General features: G+C 49.0%; 1 protein-coding gene across 1 annotated transcript in view; it reads left to right on the top strand.

Moving 5' to 3' along the window:
* The first annotated feature begins 5,430 nt into the window (after positions 1–5,430).
* PSAP (prosaposin) overlaps positions 5,431–23,520 on the top strand; it is a 32,342-nt gene continuing 14,252 nt past the window's right edge. The window contains exons 1-2 of the mRNA XM_081267144.1: positions 5,431–5,567; positions 23,120–23,253. Coding sequence (XP_081123270.1) covers positions 5,528–5,567; positions 23,120–23,253 — 174 coding nt within the window. The 5' untranslated portion in view covers positions 5,431–5,527. The remainder of the gene's footprint in view (positions 5,568–23,119; positions 23,254–23,520) is intronic.

Here is a 23,520-nt window from a genome sequence, read left to right as displayed (position 1 = left end):
GGGAGAATCCCAAGTTCAAGGTCAGCCGGGGCAACCTAGTGAGACTTGGCGCAAAATAAAAAATAAAGAGAGCTGGTGGCGTGGTTCTGTCATAGAGTGTCCCCACCCCCATCCCCTGTTGTGTCCAGAAGTCAGGTTGGCAGGAATAGTTTTATGCAAAGGCAGCTCTGAGAAAGGGAGAACTTTTTGTCTCAAATTTCTATCTTCAGGTGCTCAACTTAGGGGTGAGCAAAGCTTTCATAAAAGAATCGGCAAAGTGGGACCCCAAGCCGGAACTCTACGAGTGCAGACTTAGTGAGCTGGAGAACCTGGGCCTCAGCTTCTTGGGCATCTGTCCTCAGCACGAGGAAGATTTCGTTTTCACTTTGAGGAAGTTTAGAATTTGGAGCTTTCACAGGGCACCGTTTCAAATCCTGCAGAAAAACAAGTTATCAGGAAGTTGCCCTTAATTCCAGAGGGCATAATTTCTTAATGCCTGCTTCCTCCTTGCTGTGGTTGAGGACTGTCCTGCCGGTGGTGAGGCCCGGGCCTCTGTTGCAACCTCACTGTGCTCACCTTCCCCCTCCGCCCTCCCCTGCGGCCCCCCGCCCTGCTTCACAAGTGTGCTGGGGGGCGTGCCCCATGAGCCCATCTGCACTGCAGCTGTCCTCCTAGGCAACCCCACGCAGAGAGACGGCAGCGGCAGCGCACTGTCGCGATAAACAGGTGCTGGGCAGGACAGAGGCCGGTGAGCCTGCTGCACTGTCCACTTGCCAGCAGCCCAGGGACAGCCGGGTAACAGGAGGAGAAATCAGAGGCTAGGGGGCTGTTTGACCAGGAGAGGTGACCTTGGGAGACTGCCTTGAGTGACAACCGAGGGTCCTCAGACTAAAAAAAAGGAAAATGCAGAATGAGAGGCTGAGGCTGGCTTTTTTTGAACCCAGGGGCTTTACCACTGAGCCACATCCCAGCCCTTTCTATTTTTTATTTTGAGACAGGGCCTAGCTAAGTTACTTAGGGCCTTGCTAAGTTGCTTAGGGCCTCATTAAGTTGCTGAGGCTGGCCTTGAACTTTCGATCCTCCTGCCTCAACCTCCAGAGTTGCTGGGATTACAGGCTCCTATTGATAGGGGCTGCAGGGATGCCGGTGGGAGACAGCCTGTCTTTGTTTGAGACACACCGGGGCTGGGGTTAGGCTTCCAGGTCACGGGGAGGCTCTGGGGCCCAGCACGCACCACCGTGGCCTGTGCTGCCTTGGCCCGGATCCTTCAGGTGTAGAAACAGTAGCAGGTGAGAGTCCTCCGGGCCTTGGGGGAATTACGCAAAGGACCTGGCAGGTACCGGTCAGCACTAACCTTGGGGCCCCATGCGGAACTGGGACCCAGAAGTGAGAAGTCATCAGGAAACCTGCCTGCCGGCATGGCTCACATTTCTGGGGAAAAAATACCTTTTTCGGTTCCTTGAAACCTTGGGCTCACAGGAGGGTGGAGGTGGAGGGGATTTTCTTTTCTAGTTTGCATTTTTTTATATTATGGATAATTTTTCTTCAGCAATCAAATGTGGACATTTGAGTGACTGAAACAGTGCAAGATGGCTTAACACCACGTCACCAGATTCCTGCCTCCACTCCCAGTTCCTCTCCTCACCGAACTTCCCAGAGGCCTGGGCAGGAGTGGGCGCCCGCCCCCGTGCAGGAGTCAGGGGGACGGGGACGGACCCCCATGCTCCCCGTCAGCTCTGCTCTCCCCACTGGAAGTCTGGCAGATCTGCACTGGAAGAGGGGACTCTGGGCTCCCGCTCTGCCCATATTTCTTGGAACCCACTTGCTTTTGGAGTCCGATGTCCAACCGCCCTGCTGCGCCTGCCTCCTACTTCAAAGCTGTTCCAGCAGCGCTGTGTGACCCTCGGGTTTCCTTAGTCATCCACCATTGTTCAGCACTTGGGATCCTTCCAGTGTCTGTCCACTGTTACAAAGGACCCTTCTGTGAACACTCTGGATAAAACACTTCCCAAGGGTATGTGGCTGGGAACAGAATTACAGGCTAAAGGATCTCAATAGCTCCACAGCTCTTGTTGCCCATGCACAGACATAAGGGAGTATTTTAAGAGGATTTTACTGACTTGGTACTTTTTTTTTTTTTTTTTTTTGGTATCGTGGATTGAACCAGGGGCGCTTAATCACTGAGACACAACCCTAGCCCTTTTAAAATATTTTATTTAGGGACAGGGTCTTGCTAAGTTGCTTTAGGGCCTCTCTAAATTGCTGAGGCTGGCCTCAAACTTGCAATCCTCCTGCCTCAGCCTCCTGAGCCACTGGGATTACAGGCGTGCACCACTGTGCCTGGGTCCACTTATTGTTTTTATAATTGTTTATTAAAATTCTGTCCTCACAGGGGTTGGAAAGAAGAGGGTGAAGGAACATTATTGTAGAGTAACAGATGGGCAAATGAAGGGCAGCAACAGTTAATCTCAAACACCCTGGCATATTCCTCTACTTATGAAGAAAGGCTGTTAGAAAAGAGGCCTAGGGCTGGGCTGGGTGGTGCACACCTGTAACCCCAGTGACTCAGGAGGCTGAGGCAGGAGGATCACAAGTTTGAGGCCAGCCTTAGCAACACAGCAAGACTCTATCTCAAAATGAAAAATCAAGAACTGGGGATGTAACTTAGTGGTAAAGCACCCTGGGTTCAATCTCTGGTAGCAGAAAAAGGAAAAGAAAAAAGACTTCGGTTGGGGATGTAGGTCAGTGGTATAACACTTGCCTAGCACCTGCAAGGCCTGGGTTAGATCCCCCGTACTCCTCCCCCCGAGAGAGAGAGAGAGAGAGAGAGAGAGAGAGAGAGAGAGAGAGAGAGGAGAGGAGAGGAGAGGAGAGGAGAGGAGAGGAGAGGAGAGGAGAGGAGAGGAGAGGGAAGAAAGAGGAAGGGGAAAAAGTAAGCCTGGCTGGTTCAGGCCTTGTCCTCTCTGCATCTCCACTTAAGTGACAGGGTTGCATCCGAAGGTCCCCCAGCCTCCTTTTGGCTTGGGGTCTTGCAGCCTAGCAGTGAGGAGCTGTGGGATGGGGGTGTGTCCTTGAGCCCCACCTCTCTTGCTTTTAACCAGCTGTTGGAGAGTTCTGCCTCACCACTGAGCTAGGCCTTGGGAAGCCTAAAGCAGGGCAGGCCAGTCTCCACGTGGCCACTGAGGCAACCAGTTGAGACCAAAACTTGTCCCGGCTCTACCCAGCTGCTTCCTTTGGCTCCCTGGGTACACACTTCCCTACCCAGCTCTCCAGGGGTAGTGGCAGCTGCAGGTGCAGGTGGGGTGGTGGCAGAGGAGGAGAAGGGATAGCTCAGTGGTCTGTTCCTCAGAGGGGACACATGTTGCAGGATGTGGGAGGAACACGGGATGAGATTCTGTCCCAATCTGCTGTGTGCCCTGCCACCTTTCCAGGCCTCGGCTTCCCCACTGGGATAACCCGGAATGGGCCTGCCTGAATGGACTGAGGTTGCCCTCATTCCTCTCCTGGGGTTGGCACACCCGAGGCTGAGGCCGGGAGTGTCATTCCTCTGCTCAGAGTTGGACAGGGTGGGAGGGGTAACCAGACTTTCCCTTCTGATTCAGGATAAGGGGAGGCCCGGCTGGGCGGGAGGGGGCTGCTTCCTCTTCCAGCCAGGCTGATTTTTTAGCTGGGTTCTCAAATGCTGGCTTTGCTTCTAGTTCCTTTCTCCAGCGGCTGCATTAGTTCCTGTTCTCCCCCATCTTCCTCCTGAGTCCCTTTTCTCCACTCACCCCCGTCTCAACAGACAAACCAGGGTGGAACCTTGGAAAAGACCCCGTTTAACAGCGAAAAGTATCTATGAGTCATGGGAAGACCCAGAGTCTCACGACAGTGATTGTGTATATGAAATGTTAAGAGGGAAAAGCAGGGCACAGGGGACCCCAGTCAAACCTAAATCAGGAGGAAGTTTGGGTGGAGCAGGACTTTGAATCCTGACTTGGATAAGTCAGTGATCTTTTCGATATTCTGTGAAAATAAAATTATGACAAAATAACAATGAGAGAGCTTTTCAAATGGAGTGGTGGGGACATGAGGGGAAGAGGCCTTACTGACAGATTCTAGCTACTGCCTAGGAACAGGTCCTCTCATGACCTTCTGACTGTAGGCAGTTACAACACGAAATCACGCTGTGCCCAAAGGTGCCAGGTGCGTATCAAGAGGTTATCCGACTCCTGTGTCGAATCCATTCTTGTCTTAATCTTCTATCAGTCATGCGCTCCTATCATACAGCACCTGCTTTTTCTCCATTTCAATAGAAGTTTCCTGGTGTAAGTTTCACACAGGAACAGAAAACGCAGGGAGGAAATGATGCAGTGGTAGGACCCACATTGATGGTGGAAAATGAGCCCCCAAACAAAGAAAGGGCCTGGGTTATCCTGAGAGGTGGTCTAGTGAGCATATCAGTTTTCTTGGGCACCCAGGAATTTGGGGGTTGTTTTATCAGTCAGCAAGAAGGTCAGTTTAAGTGCTCAGGAATTTGAGCCCTTGGGTCAGGGTCTGTGCTTTGCATTTGGAGAGGAAGGTCAGTGCCCCTCAAAGGCTATCACCCTAGTGGGATGAGACACCTCCATCTTGCCTGCAATTAGCACTGGGAAAACATCTGTCTTGGGAGATGAAAGCTGCCAGTGCCTGGCTTTCTTTTATACTCCCTTTTTTCTCAACCACATTATTTTGGGGACTTTTCATTTCCCATATCTATTACCTAGAAAGAAATTTTTATCGCTTTTTACTGCTTGTCCACCTAAGCCTCCAATTTTTTTCGCCTCCTTTGAATCACCCGACTCGGACATATCTGAACCTGTGTCCCCCAAATGGCAATCCCTAAAATCCTCAATAAAACCCTCGGGTCCTTCTGCAGTTTCTGAGTTTGGATTGATTGGCAGAGACAGTGTGTGGGTAAGGGGTGAGTCTGACTCCCGGAAACTTCACTGTAAGAACTTGGATAAGCAGTTAATCTGTTTGCGATTGATTCTCATCTGTAAAATGAAGATGAATAACCGCAAACAGTATGTCATAAAAAGGGGGGGGGGCAGAGAGGCAGCGTCCTGTGTCCAAAGTTGTGGCTCCGTTGGCGAGCTGGAAAAAGCACAGGCTAGAGAACACACCACTAAACTGTTTCTGTACATAGAAGTAGTGAGGCTGAGTCAGGGGACATGTCTGTGCCTCTGTGGTGGCCGCTTGCCCATCATGTGCGAGCCCCTGGCTTTGACTACTGGAAGGGGATGGGGTGGGGGCTCTGCTATACACAGTGTATAACGACTAGCCTTGACTTGATCAATCAAGGGGCTTTCCTTTTACCATCCTCCACCACCCCTGGCCCCTGGCCCCCGGCCCTTCCCCTCCTCTCCCGCCGGTCTCCTTCCTCCCCGCAGGCGCCCTGCGGCTCGCTGAGTCAGGGGCCGGGGCGGGGCTTGCGCCTGCGCACTGCGCGGCGTCGGGCGGGGAGCAGGTTTATATTCGCGGGGTCAGCTGACGCTCTGCATTGCAGACTGCGGAGTCAGGCGGCGCCATGTACGCGGTCCTGTTCCTGGCCAGCCTCCTGGGCACTGGTAAGCCTGGAGCCTCAGCCTGGGGACAGGGTCCCCCGCAATGCCTCCTCTCCTGGGAGCGGACCGCTCGAGACTCGCTGCTCTGCTCCCCGGGTCCGGGGTGACGAGGGGGCGCGCACTGCGCAGGCGCTTGCGTGGGCCGGTACCTGCTGGGGCAGCTCCGGAGGCGGCGAAGGAGCCTGGGTGGGGGCGAGTGGGGCCGGGGAAGTAGCGTCTCCCTCGGGGCTCCTGTGGGTGCCTGCGCACTTGGGGCGGCTGCAGGCCTCTCCTGAGGCTGCGCTTCCTCCTGTGGGGTGGGTCTTAGGGGGTGACCCCTCCCGCAGCAGTGTTGTGCCTGGGCTGGTGCGCGTGATCGCCATGGACTCGAGCCCTATTCTGCAGGACGCAACAGTGCCCTTGGCCTTGTCTCAGGTTTTGTATGGGTATTGCAATTACAGGAAGCAAATTGTCATCCACGTTGATGTTTATCTTTGCGTCTGCATTTACTCTGAAGACTGTAGGGGGTTTTTGCCATCTCGACTATTTTCCCCTGGAGTTCTTATTTCACCACCTTTAAAATGTCTTCCACGGCATTGACCAGTTTTAGCAGGGGCCTTCGTTCTGGGGAAGATGTTAGCATGTGAGAAGTTGTGCACAGAGACTGTTGCACCTGACTATTGTCCCACAATAGCATTCTAGATTGTTAAACCCACTGCAGGTTATGCAGGCAGCCCCTGGGGATCAGCTGCACTGTTTTCTGGTATTAGGAGGGACCCAGCTGCCCATCCTTTATCACTGTGACTCTTCTTTTTGTTCCAAACTCTTGCCTTCACATCTTAACCTAATTTAAATCATCATGATAAAGAGAAATGCTTGAGGTGAGAACTATGAAATTTATAAGTTTATTGGGCGTGGTGGCCCACGCCTAAAATCCCAGCTACTCCAGCGGTGGAGGCAGGGGGATAGCAAGTTCAATGCCAGCCTGGGCAATTTATTTTGAATTTATTTTATTTTTTGGTTCCAGGGATTGAACTCAGGGGTGCTTAACCACTGAGCCCACATCCTCAGTCCTTTTTAATATTTTATTTAGAGACAGGGTCTTGCTAAGTTGCTTAGGGCCTTCCTAAATTGCTGAGGCTGGCTTTGAATTTGCAATCCTCCTGCCTCAGCCTCCAGAGCCATTGGGATTACAAGTGTGCCGTCATCATACCTGGGGCCCAGCCTGGGCAATTTAGCAAGACCTTGTCTCCAAAGAAAAAAAGGGCTAGAGGTGAAACTCAGTGGCAGAGTTCTTGTCTAGCCTGCGGGAAACCTTCATTTGATCCCCAGCACCAAGTTTAAAAAAGAGAGAGGAGAAGAAGAAATTCTGTATTTTGATTGTCTGGGAGCCAGATTTTAATCTCTATACAAAGGATCTCAGGTCATATCCTGAAGGACCAGAAAATAAATTTAGTCAGCTTCCCCAACCTCAGTTTCTGTTTCTTGGTAACTGTATAATTTAGGAGCCAGTTTCTATTTTAACAATCATTCAGCCACTCAGATTTTAATAAACAGTAATAAAGTGGATGGCAGTTGCTGGAAAACTGAAGAAGTAAATTTCATTATGGATCAGTATGTAAGATGTTTTCCTCAGCAGCTCTGAAGGATCTGTCTTGGCCTTACACCAGGCTCTTAAATTTGTTTTATTTGTAGACTATCAAAGCTGATCTGGCTTATAAAGCTGTTGGGTTTTATAGTCACTGAAGAAGATTTATTTCTCAATGAAGCTTATACAGCTGCTATTCTATGATCTGTATAGTTAGTAAACTAATGTTAGTCTCCATTTTTTCTTTTATTTTTACAGTATTAACACCATTGTTCCTGTTTGCATCGAGTCACTTCATAAGACCATTAAGAATTCTGATTCCCTGAGATCAGCCCAAAGGGACTAGTTTCTTTGGAAAAGTAAAATCCATTTCTAACATATGTGGGAATGTTGAACCAGTGTATGTGGTTAACTAAGGGACCCTTTCCCCCAAGCACTTGGGTAAATTACTAATGGCCTTGCCCCGACCTGCTGAATGGCCCTTAGGATTTTGCCAAAGTCACACTTGATAACACAGTATAGAGATGCTGGCTTGCCTCCACAGCTCTGCCGCGTTGTGGCTTTCTGGCAATGTTAATCCTAAAATTTCTAAAAAACATCGAGACTGAGTTTGTGAGTGAAGGTGCCTGGTGACTGCAGCCATTGTCTGCCCACTGGGATTTTCACCACGAAGGCACCCCAGGCACTACTGTGGGACTGGGTGCTGTTCTGACTCTGGGAAGGCTTTGGGTTTTGTTTTAGTGGTGTCCTAGGTGGCTGGGGGTTTAGCTCACCGTGCTTGCCTGGCATGATGCAGGCCTTGGGTTTGATTTCCAGCACCATACACACACAAAAAAAGTTCTGGGGTTAGAACCACTTGGCTTTTGGGTTACTTTTCTGCCCATCCAGTTGCCCCTGCCTTTTTTTTCCCAGATAAAAAGAAAGGGAAGCGTGGCATAGCAGGTGATTGGAGAGCATTTAGGTGGTTAGTCTGACATTGTTATGAGGCATGAAGACGCGGAGGTGCCCGGGCTGGCTCCAGAGTCCCAGGTTGTTCACTGGGCATGCCAGGTCCAGAACCCAGGGCTCTTCTCAGTGTTTCCTCTTTCCACATCCCTCTTAATTTTTTAAAAATATAATGGGTATGACTTATGTACGTACACATGGAAGTTGGATAGCGTGGTGAGTTGCCCCAGGGTGACCCCAGTAAGAAGCGCAGGGTCCGGAGGGACACAGCATCCAGCAGCCCCTTCTTCCTCCTCACTGCCTTGTCTCACCGGCCAGAGGAAACCTTCTGGGAACTTCTGACACTAGCTAAAAAGCTGCTGTTTGAACTTCTTACACAGAAAGTTGAGTTGCTGGGGTTCCAGGCTTGTGTCACCTGCCTAGTGGAATCCAGGTCAAGACATGCTGGTGGGTGGTTGCTTTAGCAGGGAAAGTGAGCCGGGTGGATGAGCTCAGTGTAGAGCACCACGTGGGAGCGATCGCTGACACTCAGCTTTCCTTGGTGCTGTCACTTGGTCAACGCTGCCTGCCTGAGTGGGCCGTGCCTCACGGAGGCAGGGTGTTCTCTAGGGATGCTACCACGTACTGGGTGTAAGTGCCCATTCATTTGATTAATTTTTAATTAAATAATTATTTTTACTTAAATTTTTTGGTGATGCAAGATATGAATCTATAGCATATCCTGACTGAACATCACTTAAACATTCCAGGTCTCCCCTGCCAGCAATTTTGGGTAAATCACCTATTTAGCAATAGTAAATCAGTTGTATTCTGGGAAAACATTGGTATAATTCATGGAGGAATTGTTTGTTTGTAACCAGTGATTTGTCAAGTTCTTGCAGTATACTTGACAGATAGTTTTGAATACCTGCTATGAGAGTTGAAGTATATTGGATTGAGTGGTATGGAATTTTCTCGATTAACGGAAGGAAAACCTAGTCCTCCATTTTCTTGTATGAAAATGTAATGTCCAGGCAGCTGGTTGGGGCTTGAATGGATGGGGAAGAGAAAGGGCAAGTTGCTGGCTGGGGCAGCCCCTAATGAAACATGCTTGGGAAACTTTCAAGGCCAAGGGCGCACCTTTTTTGTGTATCAGCTGGTGATGGAACCCAGGGCCTTGTGCATGCTCAGCAAGTCTTCCTCCACTCAGCTACATCCTCAGCCCGGTGAGGCAGCTTCTTTTGAGGAATCCTGTTAGCATGAATCCTAGACTCCTGGCTCTCCCACTCCCTTTTGGTTGTGCCACTGGGAAAGGGGATGCAGATTGTCTTCAACAGAAGGGAGCATTAGTTACATTGACCACTCGCTTTTTTTCCTTGGTACTGGGTGGGGATTGAGCCCGGGGTGCTTTACCACTGAGCTACATCTCCAGCCCTTTTTATTTTTTATTTTGAGACAGGGTCTAAGTGGCTGAGGCTGAGACAATCCTGCCTCAGGCTCCTGAGTTGCTGGGTTTACAGATATGGGCCACTGAGCCTGGCTGACTGCTTGCTTTAAAAAAAAAAAAAAGTGTGTGCATGCGTGTGCACGTACGTGTGTGCTGGGAATTAAATTGAACTTGCAGAGCATGTGCTCTGCATTGAGCTATGCCCCCAGACTCCCCAAACTGCAATAATTTTAAAAGCATGATGATAAATATAGTTCTTGGGATGGAGAATTTGGTTGTTGCAAAAGTATAAACTGCTTTTTTTTTTTTAATTCTATGAAATGCCAAAAAAAAAAAAAAAAACTTGTACAATCAGTGATTTTTTTTCTTTTCTTTTTCTTTTTTTTTTTTTTTGTAGTACAGGGGATTGAACCCAGGGTTCTTTACTACTGAACTACATTCCCAGTTCTTCTTCTTCTTCTTCTTTTTTTTTTTTTTTTTTTTTTTTTTTTTTTGAATAGGGTCTCTTCTAAGTTGCTGATGCTGGCCTTGAACTTTCCATGGTCCTGCCTCAGCCCCTGAGTTGCTGGGATTACAGCGTGTGTCACCTGCCCTGATGAAATCTATAATTCTTTATGTTGGAACTGAGATGATACTGCAGATTAGAGGCTTAACATTGCCACATTGCTGACACTAGCTGTATGACCTTGGGCAAATTACTTAACCTGATTTCATCATCTATAAAATAGCATTAATCAGTCCCGTGTCATTGGGTTGCTTTGAGGCCTGAAATACACAAGTCACTGTAGGAAAAGGCTTAGTCAAGTACTGTTTGTCTTTGCACCACTGGTAGATACAGTGTCATGCTGTCAATGCTCTTGTCCCACCGGCACAGTGACCCTCTTCTGCCCCTGATTTTGTGGTTTCCCTGACGATTTTCATTTCAAAGGATGTTGTGAGTTCAACAACATTAAATTGACTTATTAAAGACGTATGTCCTAGGCGTAATTACTGACTCTGGAAAATGAGCCAGGGTAGGGAGCCACGATTATGCTCCAGGGGCCTAAACTAGGTTTTGCTTCTAGGTCAGTGTTGCTGTAGAGCCCCGTGGATCCCAGCTGGTTCCTGGTAACTGAATGCCAGGTTCTAGACCTGTTGGCACTAACTCTGGGGACCTGGGGTGAGTTGTTCAAGGCCCCATCCTGTCTCCCATCCATTAGATGGAGGTGAAGTTAGAGTATGTAATAGATGCAGCCGGTAAACAAGTTCACTCAGTTTAATAGTGAAGAGTAAAAAGCGTGTCTCTTTTTACTCTGTCTCCCAGGCCTTCCCAGACAACCTTGAACCTGTGGTGCTATTTCCTCCTCTTCTCTTTCTTTTGAGGGGTGCTGGGGATCACACCCAGGACCTCATACATGCTAGGCAAGTGCTTGACCACTGAGCTCCACTCCCAGCTCCACCGTCTTTCTTTTTAATATAAATGCTGGCACATTATATGGACTGTTTTGCATTTCTCTTTTTAAAGTTGTAAAAGAGGAGCTGGGCCTGGTGGCAACATCTATAATCCCAGCAACTCTGGAGGCTGAGGCAGGTGGATCGCATGTTTGAGGCTAGCTTTGACAATTTAGCAAGAATAAAAAGCACCCCTGGGTTCAATTCCTGTTACTGGGAAAAAAAAAAAATAAGGAAAAGGTGAATAGTTTAGATATTCAGAAACATAGAAGGTGTAATTATAATGATTAAGAAATGGATCCCAACAACTTTCCTCCCTCGCAGATAACCACCTTTCGGGACTTGGTGTTTATCATTTCCCTGCAGGTCTTTGTACATGTAAGTGTAATCTTCAACAGTCTGTACAGTATTGTTTTGAATATTTCAAAAAACTTAGATACTGTATATATTCCTGGGTTAGTTTTTTGTCTTGTTAGTGAAGGTTATCCCTGTGGCTAGTGTGTAGATCTGTTTCATCCATTTTCACAAGAGCATAGTATTCCATTTGTATCATTCCTGTTCTCCATTATGTGGAGAGATGTTTACATTATTTCTAATATGATTTTTCTATTCAAATTGCTTCTATAAAAATTCTCTTACATACCTCCTTGGGCACATAAACAAACATTTCTCTAGGGGACATACCTAGGAGCACACTGCCAAGTATAAGGATGCATTTCACCTTAATGAGAAGCGGCTGAATTGTTCTCCAAGATGATTTTGGCCTTAGATATTCTCACAGGATATTCAGTTTCAGGTTTTGCCATATCCTCGCTAATGTTGGATATTTTAAAAACTTTTAAACTTTTGTCGATTTGGTAGTAAAAAAACTGAAGTGGTTCCATTTGCATTTCTTTTGTTTTTGTAAGCAGTTTATCTTAGAGGTTATTTCATGCTTGTCAGAGGGATCTTTTTTAAAAAAATGTTTTCAAAATTTGTGATCACTTTTGATTTAAAGAGAAGTTACAAAGACGGTCCAGTGAGTTCCTACTTACCCTTCACCTTATTTATTTTATGTGGTACTGGGATGAAATCCAGGGCCTTGAGTTAATACCACTAAGCTAAATTTCCAGCCCATTTCACACATTTGTTTGTGTATTGAAACAGTCTCATTAAGTTGCGCAGGCTGGCCTTGAACTTGTGACCTTCCTTGTCTCAGCCTCCAGTGCTGCTGGGAGGCTGAGGCAGTTGCGTGCCTGTATGTGGCTTACTTAATTGTTAACATTTTTTATAACCATGGCAAGGCATTAATATCAGAACAAGATTATACAGTAGACTGTAAACTTTATGTGTATTTTTTAAAACACATTTTAATTTAGAGACAGGGTCTCACACTATGTTACCCAGACTGCTCTCAAACTCAAGATCCTCCTGCCTCAGCCTCCCGGTACCTGGGATTGTAGGCATGTGCCACTGGGCTCAGGTCTTTATGCAGATTTTTACCAATTTTTCCACCAATCTCATTTTTCTGTTTTGGTATCCAGTTCAGTGCACCACATGGTGCTTAGCTGTCACGGCTCCTTAATCTCTTCCTAACTCTTCGCTGTTTAAAAAATGATGTGTCCTGGCATGGTGGTGCGTGCTGTAGTCCCAGCTACTGAGGAGGCTGAAGTGGGGATCGTGGGTTTTGAGGCCAGCCTGTGCAACTGAGTGAGACACCTTCCATATTAAACAAAAACAAAACCCCCAAACAAGCAAGCAAACAAAACCTGAGAAGGAGTGCCATAACTCGGCACTAGAGCACTTTCCTAGTTAGTGCGAGACCCTGGGCTTAGCTCCCAGCGCCGCCACCTCCACAGAGGAGTCTGCAAAGATGTGAAACGAGTCATTCTGCTCATTAAATGTTAATTAGTTCTTTTCATTAATATTTAGGGAATAGGGTTTTTTCCATTAAAAGCCTGACACATTTCACATCTGATGGGCTTATCAATATTCCTAAATGATTAATTTTAAATCAACAATTCAGTTTGGTTTATGGAGTGGTTAGTATTGACAGAAGCGACCCACGTGAACAAAAGCTCTTTGGAATCCTAACTTGCATCTGAGTACAGAGGAACCCCAAGACCCAGACGTTAGAGAACCGACTACCAGGCTGAACATTTAGGGAATAACCCGCTTCTTTGTGGAACCATAAGGGGGAAGTCACTTCCTCAAATTATAGCTGGTTCCCTTTTCCCTGATTTACCTCAAATCAGAGCCACCAAGGACATCTACTATGTCAGCATCTTAGTTCCTTTTAACCACAGGAGATTTGCTCCAGAATGTCGTGGGTGGCTTCCCTTTAACTTGGTCACAAACCATGATGTACATCAACTGTTCACTCTTTTTTTTGGTGGTGCTGGGAATTGAACCCAGGGCCTTGTGCATGCGAGGCAAGCACTCTACCCACTGAGCTATGTCCCCAGGCCCTCAAAGCTACTCTTGATTTGTCAGCTTCTAAAGATAATTTTTGTGTGTGTGGGTGTGTGACTGAAGTCTCGGTCTTTGTCCTCCATGCCGATTAATGCCAATTTAATAATGAGGACACGGTTGTGAGAAGAGGGAAGAAGTGGTGTCATTGCTTTGCTAGCAAAGGAGAGACTCCTGTCCCTGAAGCTGTGATTCTGTCCACCGGGGAAAACCCAGGGCTTTTAAAGAAGCTATTCAAAGGCCGTGTGCCAGGTGTGCCCTGACAGGGGTCCCTGATCTCCCTGAAGCTGTATGGAAATTCACTTCTCTGATCCTCAGGCAGATATCTCCTTCCTGTGGTGGCTGGTTCAAGGACAGGGGAAGAAAAGGTAACCCTGTCTCCCTAATCTTGTTAGGGAGGGGAAGGGGAGGAGAGAGAGAAGCACCTGTCCCTTACAAACAAGCCTCAGAGAAAGGAGGGCTATATTCAGAAGGGACAGCGGACCACTGCGACAGGTGGGTACCAGCAGTTACACTGGGGTTGCTCTCACGGACCTAGCCACCCGGCCTTTTTATTTTTTGAGACAGCGTCTTGCTAAGCTGCTGAAGCTTCAAAGTTGCGCTCCTCCACCCTCAGCCTCCTGGGTGGCTGGGATTTCAGGTCTGCACCTCTGTGCCTGACTTCTTACTCCTTTGTTCTTAACATAAGTGGTTTTACCCAGGACAGCAACTAACGAGAATGCCAGATTAGTTGCTCTCATTTCTGAAAGAGAATGCCAAGAGGCATCCTGTGATCCTCTCTTACCCCTACTGTGGTCTCAAGTGTTATGAAGTATTCTTATTAAATATTAACTAAAGGAAGCTAAAAATGACATTTATAGTAAACATACATGTATCTGAAACTTTACTTAATGAGCAATCATGCGAGGCAAGTTCAGAATACCAAATTTTTGTGCTTTTCACAAAATCTTTTTTGGCATATTATTGTCTTCAGGTGTGCAGGGACCACAGAGCCTGTCAGCAGGGGTAGGTGGGAAAGCCAGTGCACCCACCCACCTTTTTTTTTTTTTTTAACTGGGGATTGAACCCTGGGGTGGTGCTTTACCAATGAGCTGCATCCCTACTCCTCCATTTTATTTTATTTTATTTTTTTGAGACAAGGGTCTTTCTAAGTTGCTCAGGGTCTCACTAAGTTGCTGAGGCTGTCCTTAAATTTGTGATCCTCCTGCCTCAGCCTCCTGAGTTGCTGGAATTATAAGCAAGTGACACTGTGCCTGGCACGAGTGCTCCCTCTGTGTATTTGATTGGGTCAGCTTCTGGGAAGTGTGCTGGGTCTGCAGCAGAACCTCACACACTGGCTTAAGTTCCCTTGAGGACTTAAAATGATGCCAGTGTCACCTCTGACCCCTTCCTGTGCCTGCTGACCAACTGGATCCTGGGCAGTCCTGCCAGTGGCTCTCTTCCCTGCTCAGGGGTTGCAGCAGCGTCTTGTCTTATCTGGTTGGCCTCTGGGCACCGCTGGGTGAGTGTCGGTGTGAAGTGGAGCTTTGTCAGTAGGAGTTTTTGTTGGACGGGAGGACTCTCAGATTGTTGGATCTCCATCCCCCAGATTGCACCACTCTCGTATGATTTAAGAACATTGTGTCCTGTCCTTCTGTCTCAGTCACCATTGAACAGGTAATTCACCTGAGGACTTATTTGTGTGGATAGATTCTTGTCCTGGAATGACCTGGCGAAGGAGGACCAGGGAAGAAAGAGCCGTTGTCTTTCCTGATAAAGGGCAGATGGGGGCCAGAGGGGGTGGGATGTCACCCCCCAAGCTCACAGGTCTTCTTGCCACTGATTTCTTTTGTGATCAAAGAAATATTTGGACCTTACTTTCTGCAAATCAAGGCAGGCTCTCCCTGAGTGTGCGTTATTCTGAAGATTAAATGAGCAGCGTTTTCATTCTGTCATGCAGAATGTGTTCTAGAAGCAGGATTCTATAAAGAAGAGGTAAGTGCCCTCTGCCATCAGAGAGGTATCTGTGACACCAGCTGTTTGGTGGAGCGGTGTTGAGTGCTTTGCATTACCTCCTGCTCTTAGGGGACCAAGTGCGTGGATCCCCTGGAGAAAAGGCTAAGTGCGGGTGGGGGAGGGGGATGAGTTAGATTCTGCCTCTCCTGGGGTTATCCTCTCTTAGTTTCCTAGCAACCCACCCGTTGCTATGGCAACTCATTACCCAGGCAGCAGAGGCAATATGCTGTGGAATGTTTCTGGTTGCAGGTGCTGGGAGGCTGCGTGCATTTTGTTATCTTTCTTTTTGGTAGCTAGACTGAAGCAGTATTCAGCAGGTGTTACCTAAAATATTTAAAAGGAAGAGCACAAATAATGAGGCTGAGCTAAGGAATAAGACCCTTGGGTATACATTCTGGGAAAGGTGGACCCCTTCATTCTGAGGTTGTTTTTGAATGTCTTTGGCAATTACGCAGCGCACACGGCTCTTTAGCACCCTCAGTGGCTTAGCCTTAGTGAAGACTTGGCGTTTGGAGAGTCTTCTGGTAAATGAAATAGTTGATGAAGGATGTGCATTAGTGGGGTGTAGGCTCAACCGCAAACAACAGAGACCTGGAATACTAACATCTGAATTCTTTTTTTTAATTTTGATGGGTGGGAGGGGAAGTACTGGGGACTGAACTCAGGGGCACTCGACCACTGAGCCACATCCCCAGCCCTATTTTGTATTTTATTTAGAGACAGGGTCTCACTGAGTTGCTTAGCACCTTGCTTTTGCTGAGACTGGCTTTGAACTCACCATCCTCCTGCCTCAGCCTTCCGAGCTGCAGGCTCTCCTCCCAGATCCAGGCTCTTCCATCTCCTTGTTCTCCATCTCTGAAGTCTGGCCCCTTTTTAAAGTCCAAAATGTGATGCATTTCCAGCCATCACAGCTAGGTTTAGAGGAAGGCCTGACCTCTGTGTGCATCCCGGCAGCCGGATGTGGTGTCATAGCCAGAAACTGCTGCAGAGGGGACTGGGGAGTACTTCTGTCCTTATGAACGAAGAGGAGATGGATGTAGGGGAGCATTTTGGCGACTCTGCCGCATTGGCGACTTACTGTTCTAACAGGTTGTAAGGTTTAATTTGATTTTAGAGGAAATGTTAGAAAGAAAAGTTAAGTTATACTTAAATATAGAAGTTAGAATGTGAACATCTCCCTTGGTCCCCCCCAGGTCCACCTTTAACAATTAGCCATAGAAGTCACTAAGAGCTTCCCAAGTGCCAGGGACTCAGATGGGCTTCAGGAAGCCTTGGCAGGCCTTCAGTTGCCCTGGCAGGCCTTGAATTTGTGATCCTCCTGCCTCAGCCTCCCGAGTTGGTGGGATTACGGGCGTGCACCACTGTGCTCGGCCAAGAAGAGGTTTTCAGGTGCTCTTCTAAAAGATGGGTGTTGCCAGGCATGGTAGGGTGCACTTATAATCCTAGCTATTCAAGAGGCTGAGGTATGAGGAGTCCATATTTGAGGCCAGCCTTGGTAACGTAGCAGGACCCTCAGCAACTTAGACCTTGTCCAAAACTAAAAGGGTTGAGAGTGCACCTCTGTGGTAGAGCACTTGCCTATGTGCCTAAAGCCTGGGTTCCATTCCCAGCACCACCAAACCAAACCAAAACAAACAAAAACCCCCACCAAAATAAAAGGTGTGCCAGAAACGTTTTGAACAATTACAAGGCAGGCCCTGGAGGCCCTGGAGGCCTCCAGGGCACTGGGAGCATCTCACCTGGACATCTGGGCCTTGATGGGCAGCCCTCTTTCTTGCTCATGTAGAACTTGCTTAGTCCCTGTAGATACAGGACTCTTTGCAGTATGGCCTGGGAGTCACTTTCCTCTTGTGACTCCTGGGTCTTGGGGTCAGTAGCAAACTGCTTCTGAGGTTCCAGAATCCAGCTCTCTAGATTTGCGAACTGCCCGGTAAATGCCTGATCAAATGCCGTTTGAGACTCCTCAGGGGGCTGAGGCAGGGGGATCACAAGTTTGAAGCTTGCCTGGGCAACTTAGCAAGACCCTGTCTCAAGAGAAAATGAAACAAAAAAGACTGGGGACCTAGCTCAGCGCTGGAGGCGGGGGAGTTTTCCTAGTGTTCCTGTGGCCCCGGGTCAACCCCAGTGCTCCAAAAGAAAACAGGAGGAAGAGGGTGGCCCCAGTTCACTACTGAAGAACCGCCTGTTCGTGGGTCTTGGTAAGGTCCCATCATCGCTACCATCATGGTGATAAATGACACTGGGTGAAGTAATGGTGCCCCAGTGTTGTACCGTGTGTCTTGACGAATCCTGGGGAGTATTTCTAGTAGTAGACCCAATTTGCAGGTTTGGGAAGGCTGAGGTCTCAAGGACACATAGGTCAAGGTCGTGGAGCCAGAAGACAAACGAAGGCCTGTGTCTCCTGGCTCATGTTCTAGCCCTTGAACTGAGAAGGGAGTGCTTGCTTTGTCACAAGATTCGTGTTTCTAGTCAAACCAGTGCTGTTCTTGTGACAAGTTTAACTAGAAATCTCAAGGGGGTCAGATAGACATCGAAGAACTTTCCTCGAGTTCAGCATACAGCCTGAGAGAAGGAAGTTGGTATTTGGGGTAGGGTGTGGGAGGGTTAGAGCAGAGGTTGAAGCTGTGCTGCGAACGGATTTGGAGAAATAACTACCAGAAAGTGGTTGGGGGTGACTCTTAGATGTTGGTCATGTCTGAGAACACTGAGGATCCCATCGGCCCCCGGAGGTCCTCCTGTCCAGCTTGCCCTCCAAGGATGGCTCTCCTCGGATCCCCTCCGAGGCTGGGTGCTGTTTCTGTTTCTGCTTGGTGTGCCACCTCTGTTGGAGAGGTCACCATCTAATGAGGCAGCCCTTTCCCTTCTGTACCCCCCGGGTGTCAGGTACGTTGCTTGCCTTGACATAGTCTGCGTCATTTAGCCTCTGCTCAGGGATCTGGGATCTGGGGTCTGGAGCCACCCAGAACAGCTCCACCCCATGCAAAAGGCAGGAGGCGTCCTTCACTTATTTGGAGCCCACCGTGTGCCTCCCCAAAGTTCAGTTTCCTATTGAAGCCTCCCACCGCCCCAGGGACTGTCTGGAATGGCAGCTGGCACACTCACCTGCTGATCACCTCATCTGCTGAGCACCCCACCTGCTGAGCACCCCATGGGTTCGCTCTGGGTCTGCGCTTCCTGCAGCTGGAGCCCCGCCCACCCGCCCTGTCCTTCAGTCCTTGCATCTCGCTGTTCTGTTTTCCCTCTCAGCCCAGCTCACTTCTTGAGGCTGCAGTTTTGTTTGCCCTCCGCCTCCTCCTGTTGGATTCCTCTGTGGGCCTCAGCCCTTGCTGCTGCCAGGTCTTGCTTGGAGTTTCTTATTAGCCTTCCAGTCAGGTGGTCTCCCTCCATGTCCCCCTCCCTTTCACTGGTGCTACCTCAGGCCTGGTGGTTAAGACACAGACGAGAGCTGGCTGGGGGGCACGTGCCTATAATCCCATCAGTTTGGGAGGCTGAGGCAGGAGGATCACAAATTCAACGTCAGACTAGGCCACTTACTTAGCAAGACTGTCTCAAAGGAAGGGCAGAGTAGGTCGCTCAATGGTAGAGCACCCCTGGGTTCAGGTTCTGGTACTTCAAGAAAAGGAATAGAAAGAGACTCATAGGCATGAGCTTGCTTGCCCTGTGTCCGCTCAGAAATCCCTCAGGGTTTCTATGACATTGCCCACAGGGTGGACCCCTTACTTAGGGATATGTGACAGTGAGACCTTCCCAGAGTGCCTGGGATTCTGCTTTGTAGCCTGGCTCCTTCCCTCTGCTCCAGTTATGAAAAGATGGGGACAGTTTTTCCTCTTTGCCAAAGAGACCTGCTGTCCTTTGGAAGGTTCTGGACCCCCCCCCCCCACACACACACACATACAGTCTGTCTTTCTAGCACTATCTTTCACATTCTTGTCCAGTTTTATCCCAAAGGCTCCTCTGATCATTCCCTCTGTTGTTCCCAGGGTGTAGAAACATCCCTAGGGCTTAGATGCCTGTCCATGTTGGTGTCCTGCCTGAGGACAGCAGGCTTGGCCCAGTCAGTGGAGCTAGCCGTCCTTGCCTGAGCTTCGTGATGAAATCCACAGCTGGGCCCCTGAGAGCCTCCTGGAATGAGGTGCTGGGGTTGAGCCCAGGGATTTGCCCATGTGAGGAAGCTCTCTGCCATTGAGCTTTGTCCCCACCTCTTTCTATTTTGGGACAGGGTCTCACTAGGTTGCCCAGGCTGGCCTGGAATGTGGCAGTCCTGCCTCCGCCTCCCAGGTAGCTAGGATGACAGGTGTCTGCCACCGCATCTGACTTGGCAAGAGAATTTTGTGTGTAAATACATTTTCCCAGTCTGACCCACTGTTTGATTCCTTCAGGGGACAGCACTCCTGAGAAGTGAGCCGGTAGCTTGGAGCAGCAGGCCCTGAGCCGTGGCTTCAGCCTGCGTTGCCCTCCCTAGCCCAGTGGTCATCTGCTCACATGCATCAGCTTGTCTCGGGATCCGTCTGTTGCGTGCCACAGGCTGCCGTCTTTACGGGCATCTGTGCAGTCTGGCTTTAGGCTGGAGCTAGACGGGCAAGTCTTGCTAAGAACTGAGTTTCCAGAGTTGGGATTTAAGCCTTGTTCTCCAGGGTCCCGTGGGATCTTTTTCCAGTTGTCTGAGACTCCACGCATACATTCCATTTCTAATCCGGGGTAGAGGCTCGCCACTGTGCAGAGGTCATTGAACCTTTGGGATTGAACAAGACAGTGGGCTTGGGTTAGCTGGACCGGGGCAGATAAAAGGGGCTACTTTGTCCTGTCCAAAACAGATAACAAAGCTATAAAGCTGTGATTGAAGATGATACTGTGTCAAGTTCCTAGAAGAAATAACTTACAAAGTATTTTTTCTGTTTTTGTGTTAATGGGAATGAATCCAGGGGTGCTCTACCACTCAGCTACATTCCTGCTCCTTTTTATTAATTTATTCATTTGTTATTTTTCTTTTTTGGTACCAGGGACTGAACTCGAGCACTCGACCACTGAGCCACATCCCCAGCCCCATTTTGTATTTTATTTAGAGACAGGGTCTCACCGAGTGACTTAGGGCCTCCCTTAGGGCCTTGCTGAGGCTGGCTTTGAACTCAACATCTTCCTGCCTCAGCCTCCCGAGTTGCTGATTACACACTTGTGCCACAACGCTCAGTTGATAGTTTTGTTCCTGAAAAGCTGATCGATTTTGGTCAGTAGGAGCCAGTTCCTGGCTGAGAGGTTGGGGAGAACAGTGGGTCAGAGTTGATTTGCCCAAGCCTTGGTGAGCGTGAAGAATGGCTGTCCCCTGCCCCTCCCTCCCCCGCAGTCCTGCTCCTGTCTCTGGTGTCTTGAACCCATCTGCTGGTTCCCTCTCTGCCACTGGGCATTCCTTCCTGTCTGTTACTGGGTCAGAACCAAGCAGTGTGTCTTGCTGGGTACTTTTCAGGAGTCCTGGGAGCCCGTGTCTGAGATGGCCTAGGGGGAGCTCCTGGGTCTTGGGGCTCCTGTTTGTGCAGTCTCCCACCCTGCGCTCCCCGGCACCCTTCACCCTCATGACGCGCCCCCACCACACCCACTTCCCTGCACCTGGCACAGCCCCATGTGACATTACTGGTTAGCCTCACTCCTGTGAGCCATCTGGGGAGCCCTCTGCTGTTTGGAATCCAGCATTTACCCACGGTCACCAGAATCCAAACCAACAGCTTTTGGAGAGTGGCCAGTTCAGTTGAGGTTGTCACCTGGTTGCCTTTGTGGTTTGGCTCCCTGGGGACAGGGAGGACTGTAACCTGGGCGGCAGGTTTGTAACTCATTTGCTGATATTCACAGGGTGCAGGTGATCTGGCTTGAGCTTTTGGGGGGACCTAAGTCTTTGCACTAGTAGCTCGTGTAAGTAGTAACGGAGCATTTGTTCCCTTTGCTCCCGGAGGAAGAACCTGCCCCCACTGCTGTTGCCTGCCCTGCGGCCCACCCTCTCGCTGGCCGGCCACCCTCTGGCTGGTCTGCAGGCAAGAAGCTGCACGCAGATGGCTCAGTGGTTTTCTCCTGGGTGGCTCTGGGGCTTTCCTCTTAGACTTGGGCCAAGTGTCTTCTGTTTACAACAGAAGCTGGTTCAAGCATGATGTCTGCCGGGATTTGGCCTCTGCGCCATCCCATCATGCTCTAGTGTAGTCGGATGGCATCCATTCTTGTCTTCCTGAGGAGGTGGCTCAGAGGGAGACGAGAATCGGAGCATTTCCCCCAGTCTGTGGTTCTGAAATCCAGGGTGCTCTCCATCTGTGTTAGTATGTGTACTCTCAAGGTAGTTTATAAAACATGTTAAAAATATTCCACATTGTTTGCCTAGTGAGCGTGAAACCTGGCGTCCATGCCCAGTGGCACTGGGAGTTAAGAACATAATTCCGGGGCTGGAGTTGTGGCTCAGCGGTACAGTGCTTGCTTAGTGCATGCGAGGCCCTGGGTTCAATCCTCAGCACCACACAAAACTATGTAAAAACAAAGGTGTACAACTAAAAAAATAATGTAAATCATCACCTTTAAAAAAAAAGAAGAAGAACATAATTCAGCTAGCCAGCCTGCTTTATTTTCTTATCTTTATACAACTCGTGTAGTCATGGTTTTGAATTTTTTTCTTTCATATATTACATCTTTGCAATTGTGTTTGTCAGCTATGTAACAATAGTTACATACAATTAGTTACAAACAGTAGTTTAGTAATGATAAGGTTAGTCTGCCCCTCCCCCATGTTTAGCCATTTAGGTTACATCTGCATGTTTTTAACATTGTAAATGGCACTCAAATATATTTATGCATATTTTGCCTCTTAAATTATTGTGGCTTCTTAATGTGTGTGTGTGTGTGTGTGTGTGTGTGTGTGTGTGTGTGTGTGTGTTTTGCTGGGGATTGGACTCCAGGACTCTCACAGGCTAGGCCACCACTCCTGGATTTGCTTTTTGAAGAGGGATCTTCCCCCTAGTAAATCTTGTACATTCAGCAGTCACACTGCTCATGGCCCTAGAAGAAACTTTTACTGTAAACTTCTCACTGTTGTTACATAGGTTTTCCCCCAATTTGGCTAGCTTAGCTTTAAAATGTGGCCCTGACCTGCATTCTTTGGTCCCTGGTCATGTTGGGTCTTCTGTCTTTTCTTAGCTCTCTGTGCCTGGTTTCTGCGGGAGGCCTTTCCCGGGCACAGCAACAGGTGACACTCCACGCCCCTGGTTTTGGATGGACTCGTGATTTTTTGATACCCAGGTGGCTTGTGCAGCCTTATTTCCTGCTAGTAAATTTGTTTCTGTGCAAAGACTCAATAGAATGAGATTAATAAAAGTGCTCTTGACCTTGAACAACTCTAAGAATCCTTATTTGATGTAACAAGGTTGATCTGGTTTTCACTGCCCCTTTTATGGTGTTTTAACTTTTCATTTTATGGTCTTCAGTCTGCAGGGTTAGGGTCAGTCTTCATCAGATTTTCCTCCTGCGGTAGCTTTCATTACTTATGGAAAGGGTGAAAGGGCCCGAACCCCGATACTGTTTCAGTGTTTGGAGAGGATTAGCTGGGTGCATCCCTCCAGCCTCGTGACCCGTGACCAGCCCCGTTTCTTGGCTGGACAGCCAAGCAGCAGTGTGTTTTGTGTTCAGTAGGCTGGTGAGGGGAAAGGCGCGTGTCCTGCCGCAGGCTGGGGCCGGAGTAAGCCAGGTGCCACCTCCGCATGTTGGTTTTTCTTTCAGCTCTAGCCGGCCCCGTCCCAGACCTGAGAAAATGCTCCGGGGGCTCAGCCGTGCTGTGCCAGGACCTCAAGACGGCGGTGGACTGCAGGGCCCTGAAGCACTGTCAGCAGACCGTGTGGAGCAAGCCCACGGCGGTGAGTGCCTCGCCCAGGCGGCCTGCCCTGCCTTCCCTCTTCCAGATCCTCCCTCCAGATCCTCGGAGCACCTCCTCTTCCCTTATGTGCTTGCCCTTCATCGTGACCCTGTGTGGGAGGCAGGGCCTGTCAGGTCTGTTACTGCCTGATTCACTACTTAGGAAGTGAACAGGGTTCCGTTCCCCCAGCTCATGCCGTCTTTTGGTGACCCTGTGCTGCTTTCTGGGCCACTCTGTAGGTCCCACTTCCCACCTTAGATAAGGGTCC

This window comes from Spermophilus citellus (assembly GCF_964194105.1).
Source record: "Spermophilus citellus genome assembly, chromosome: 15".
Classification (NCBI taxonomy): Eukaryota; Metazoa; Chordata; class Mammalia; order Rodentia; family Sciuridae; genus Spermophilus; species Spermophilus citellus.
Note: the sequence above shows the minus strand (reverse complement) of the source record. Positions and strands in the feature narration are given on the sequence as shown.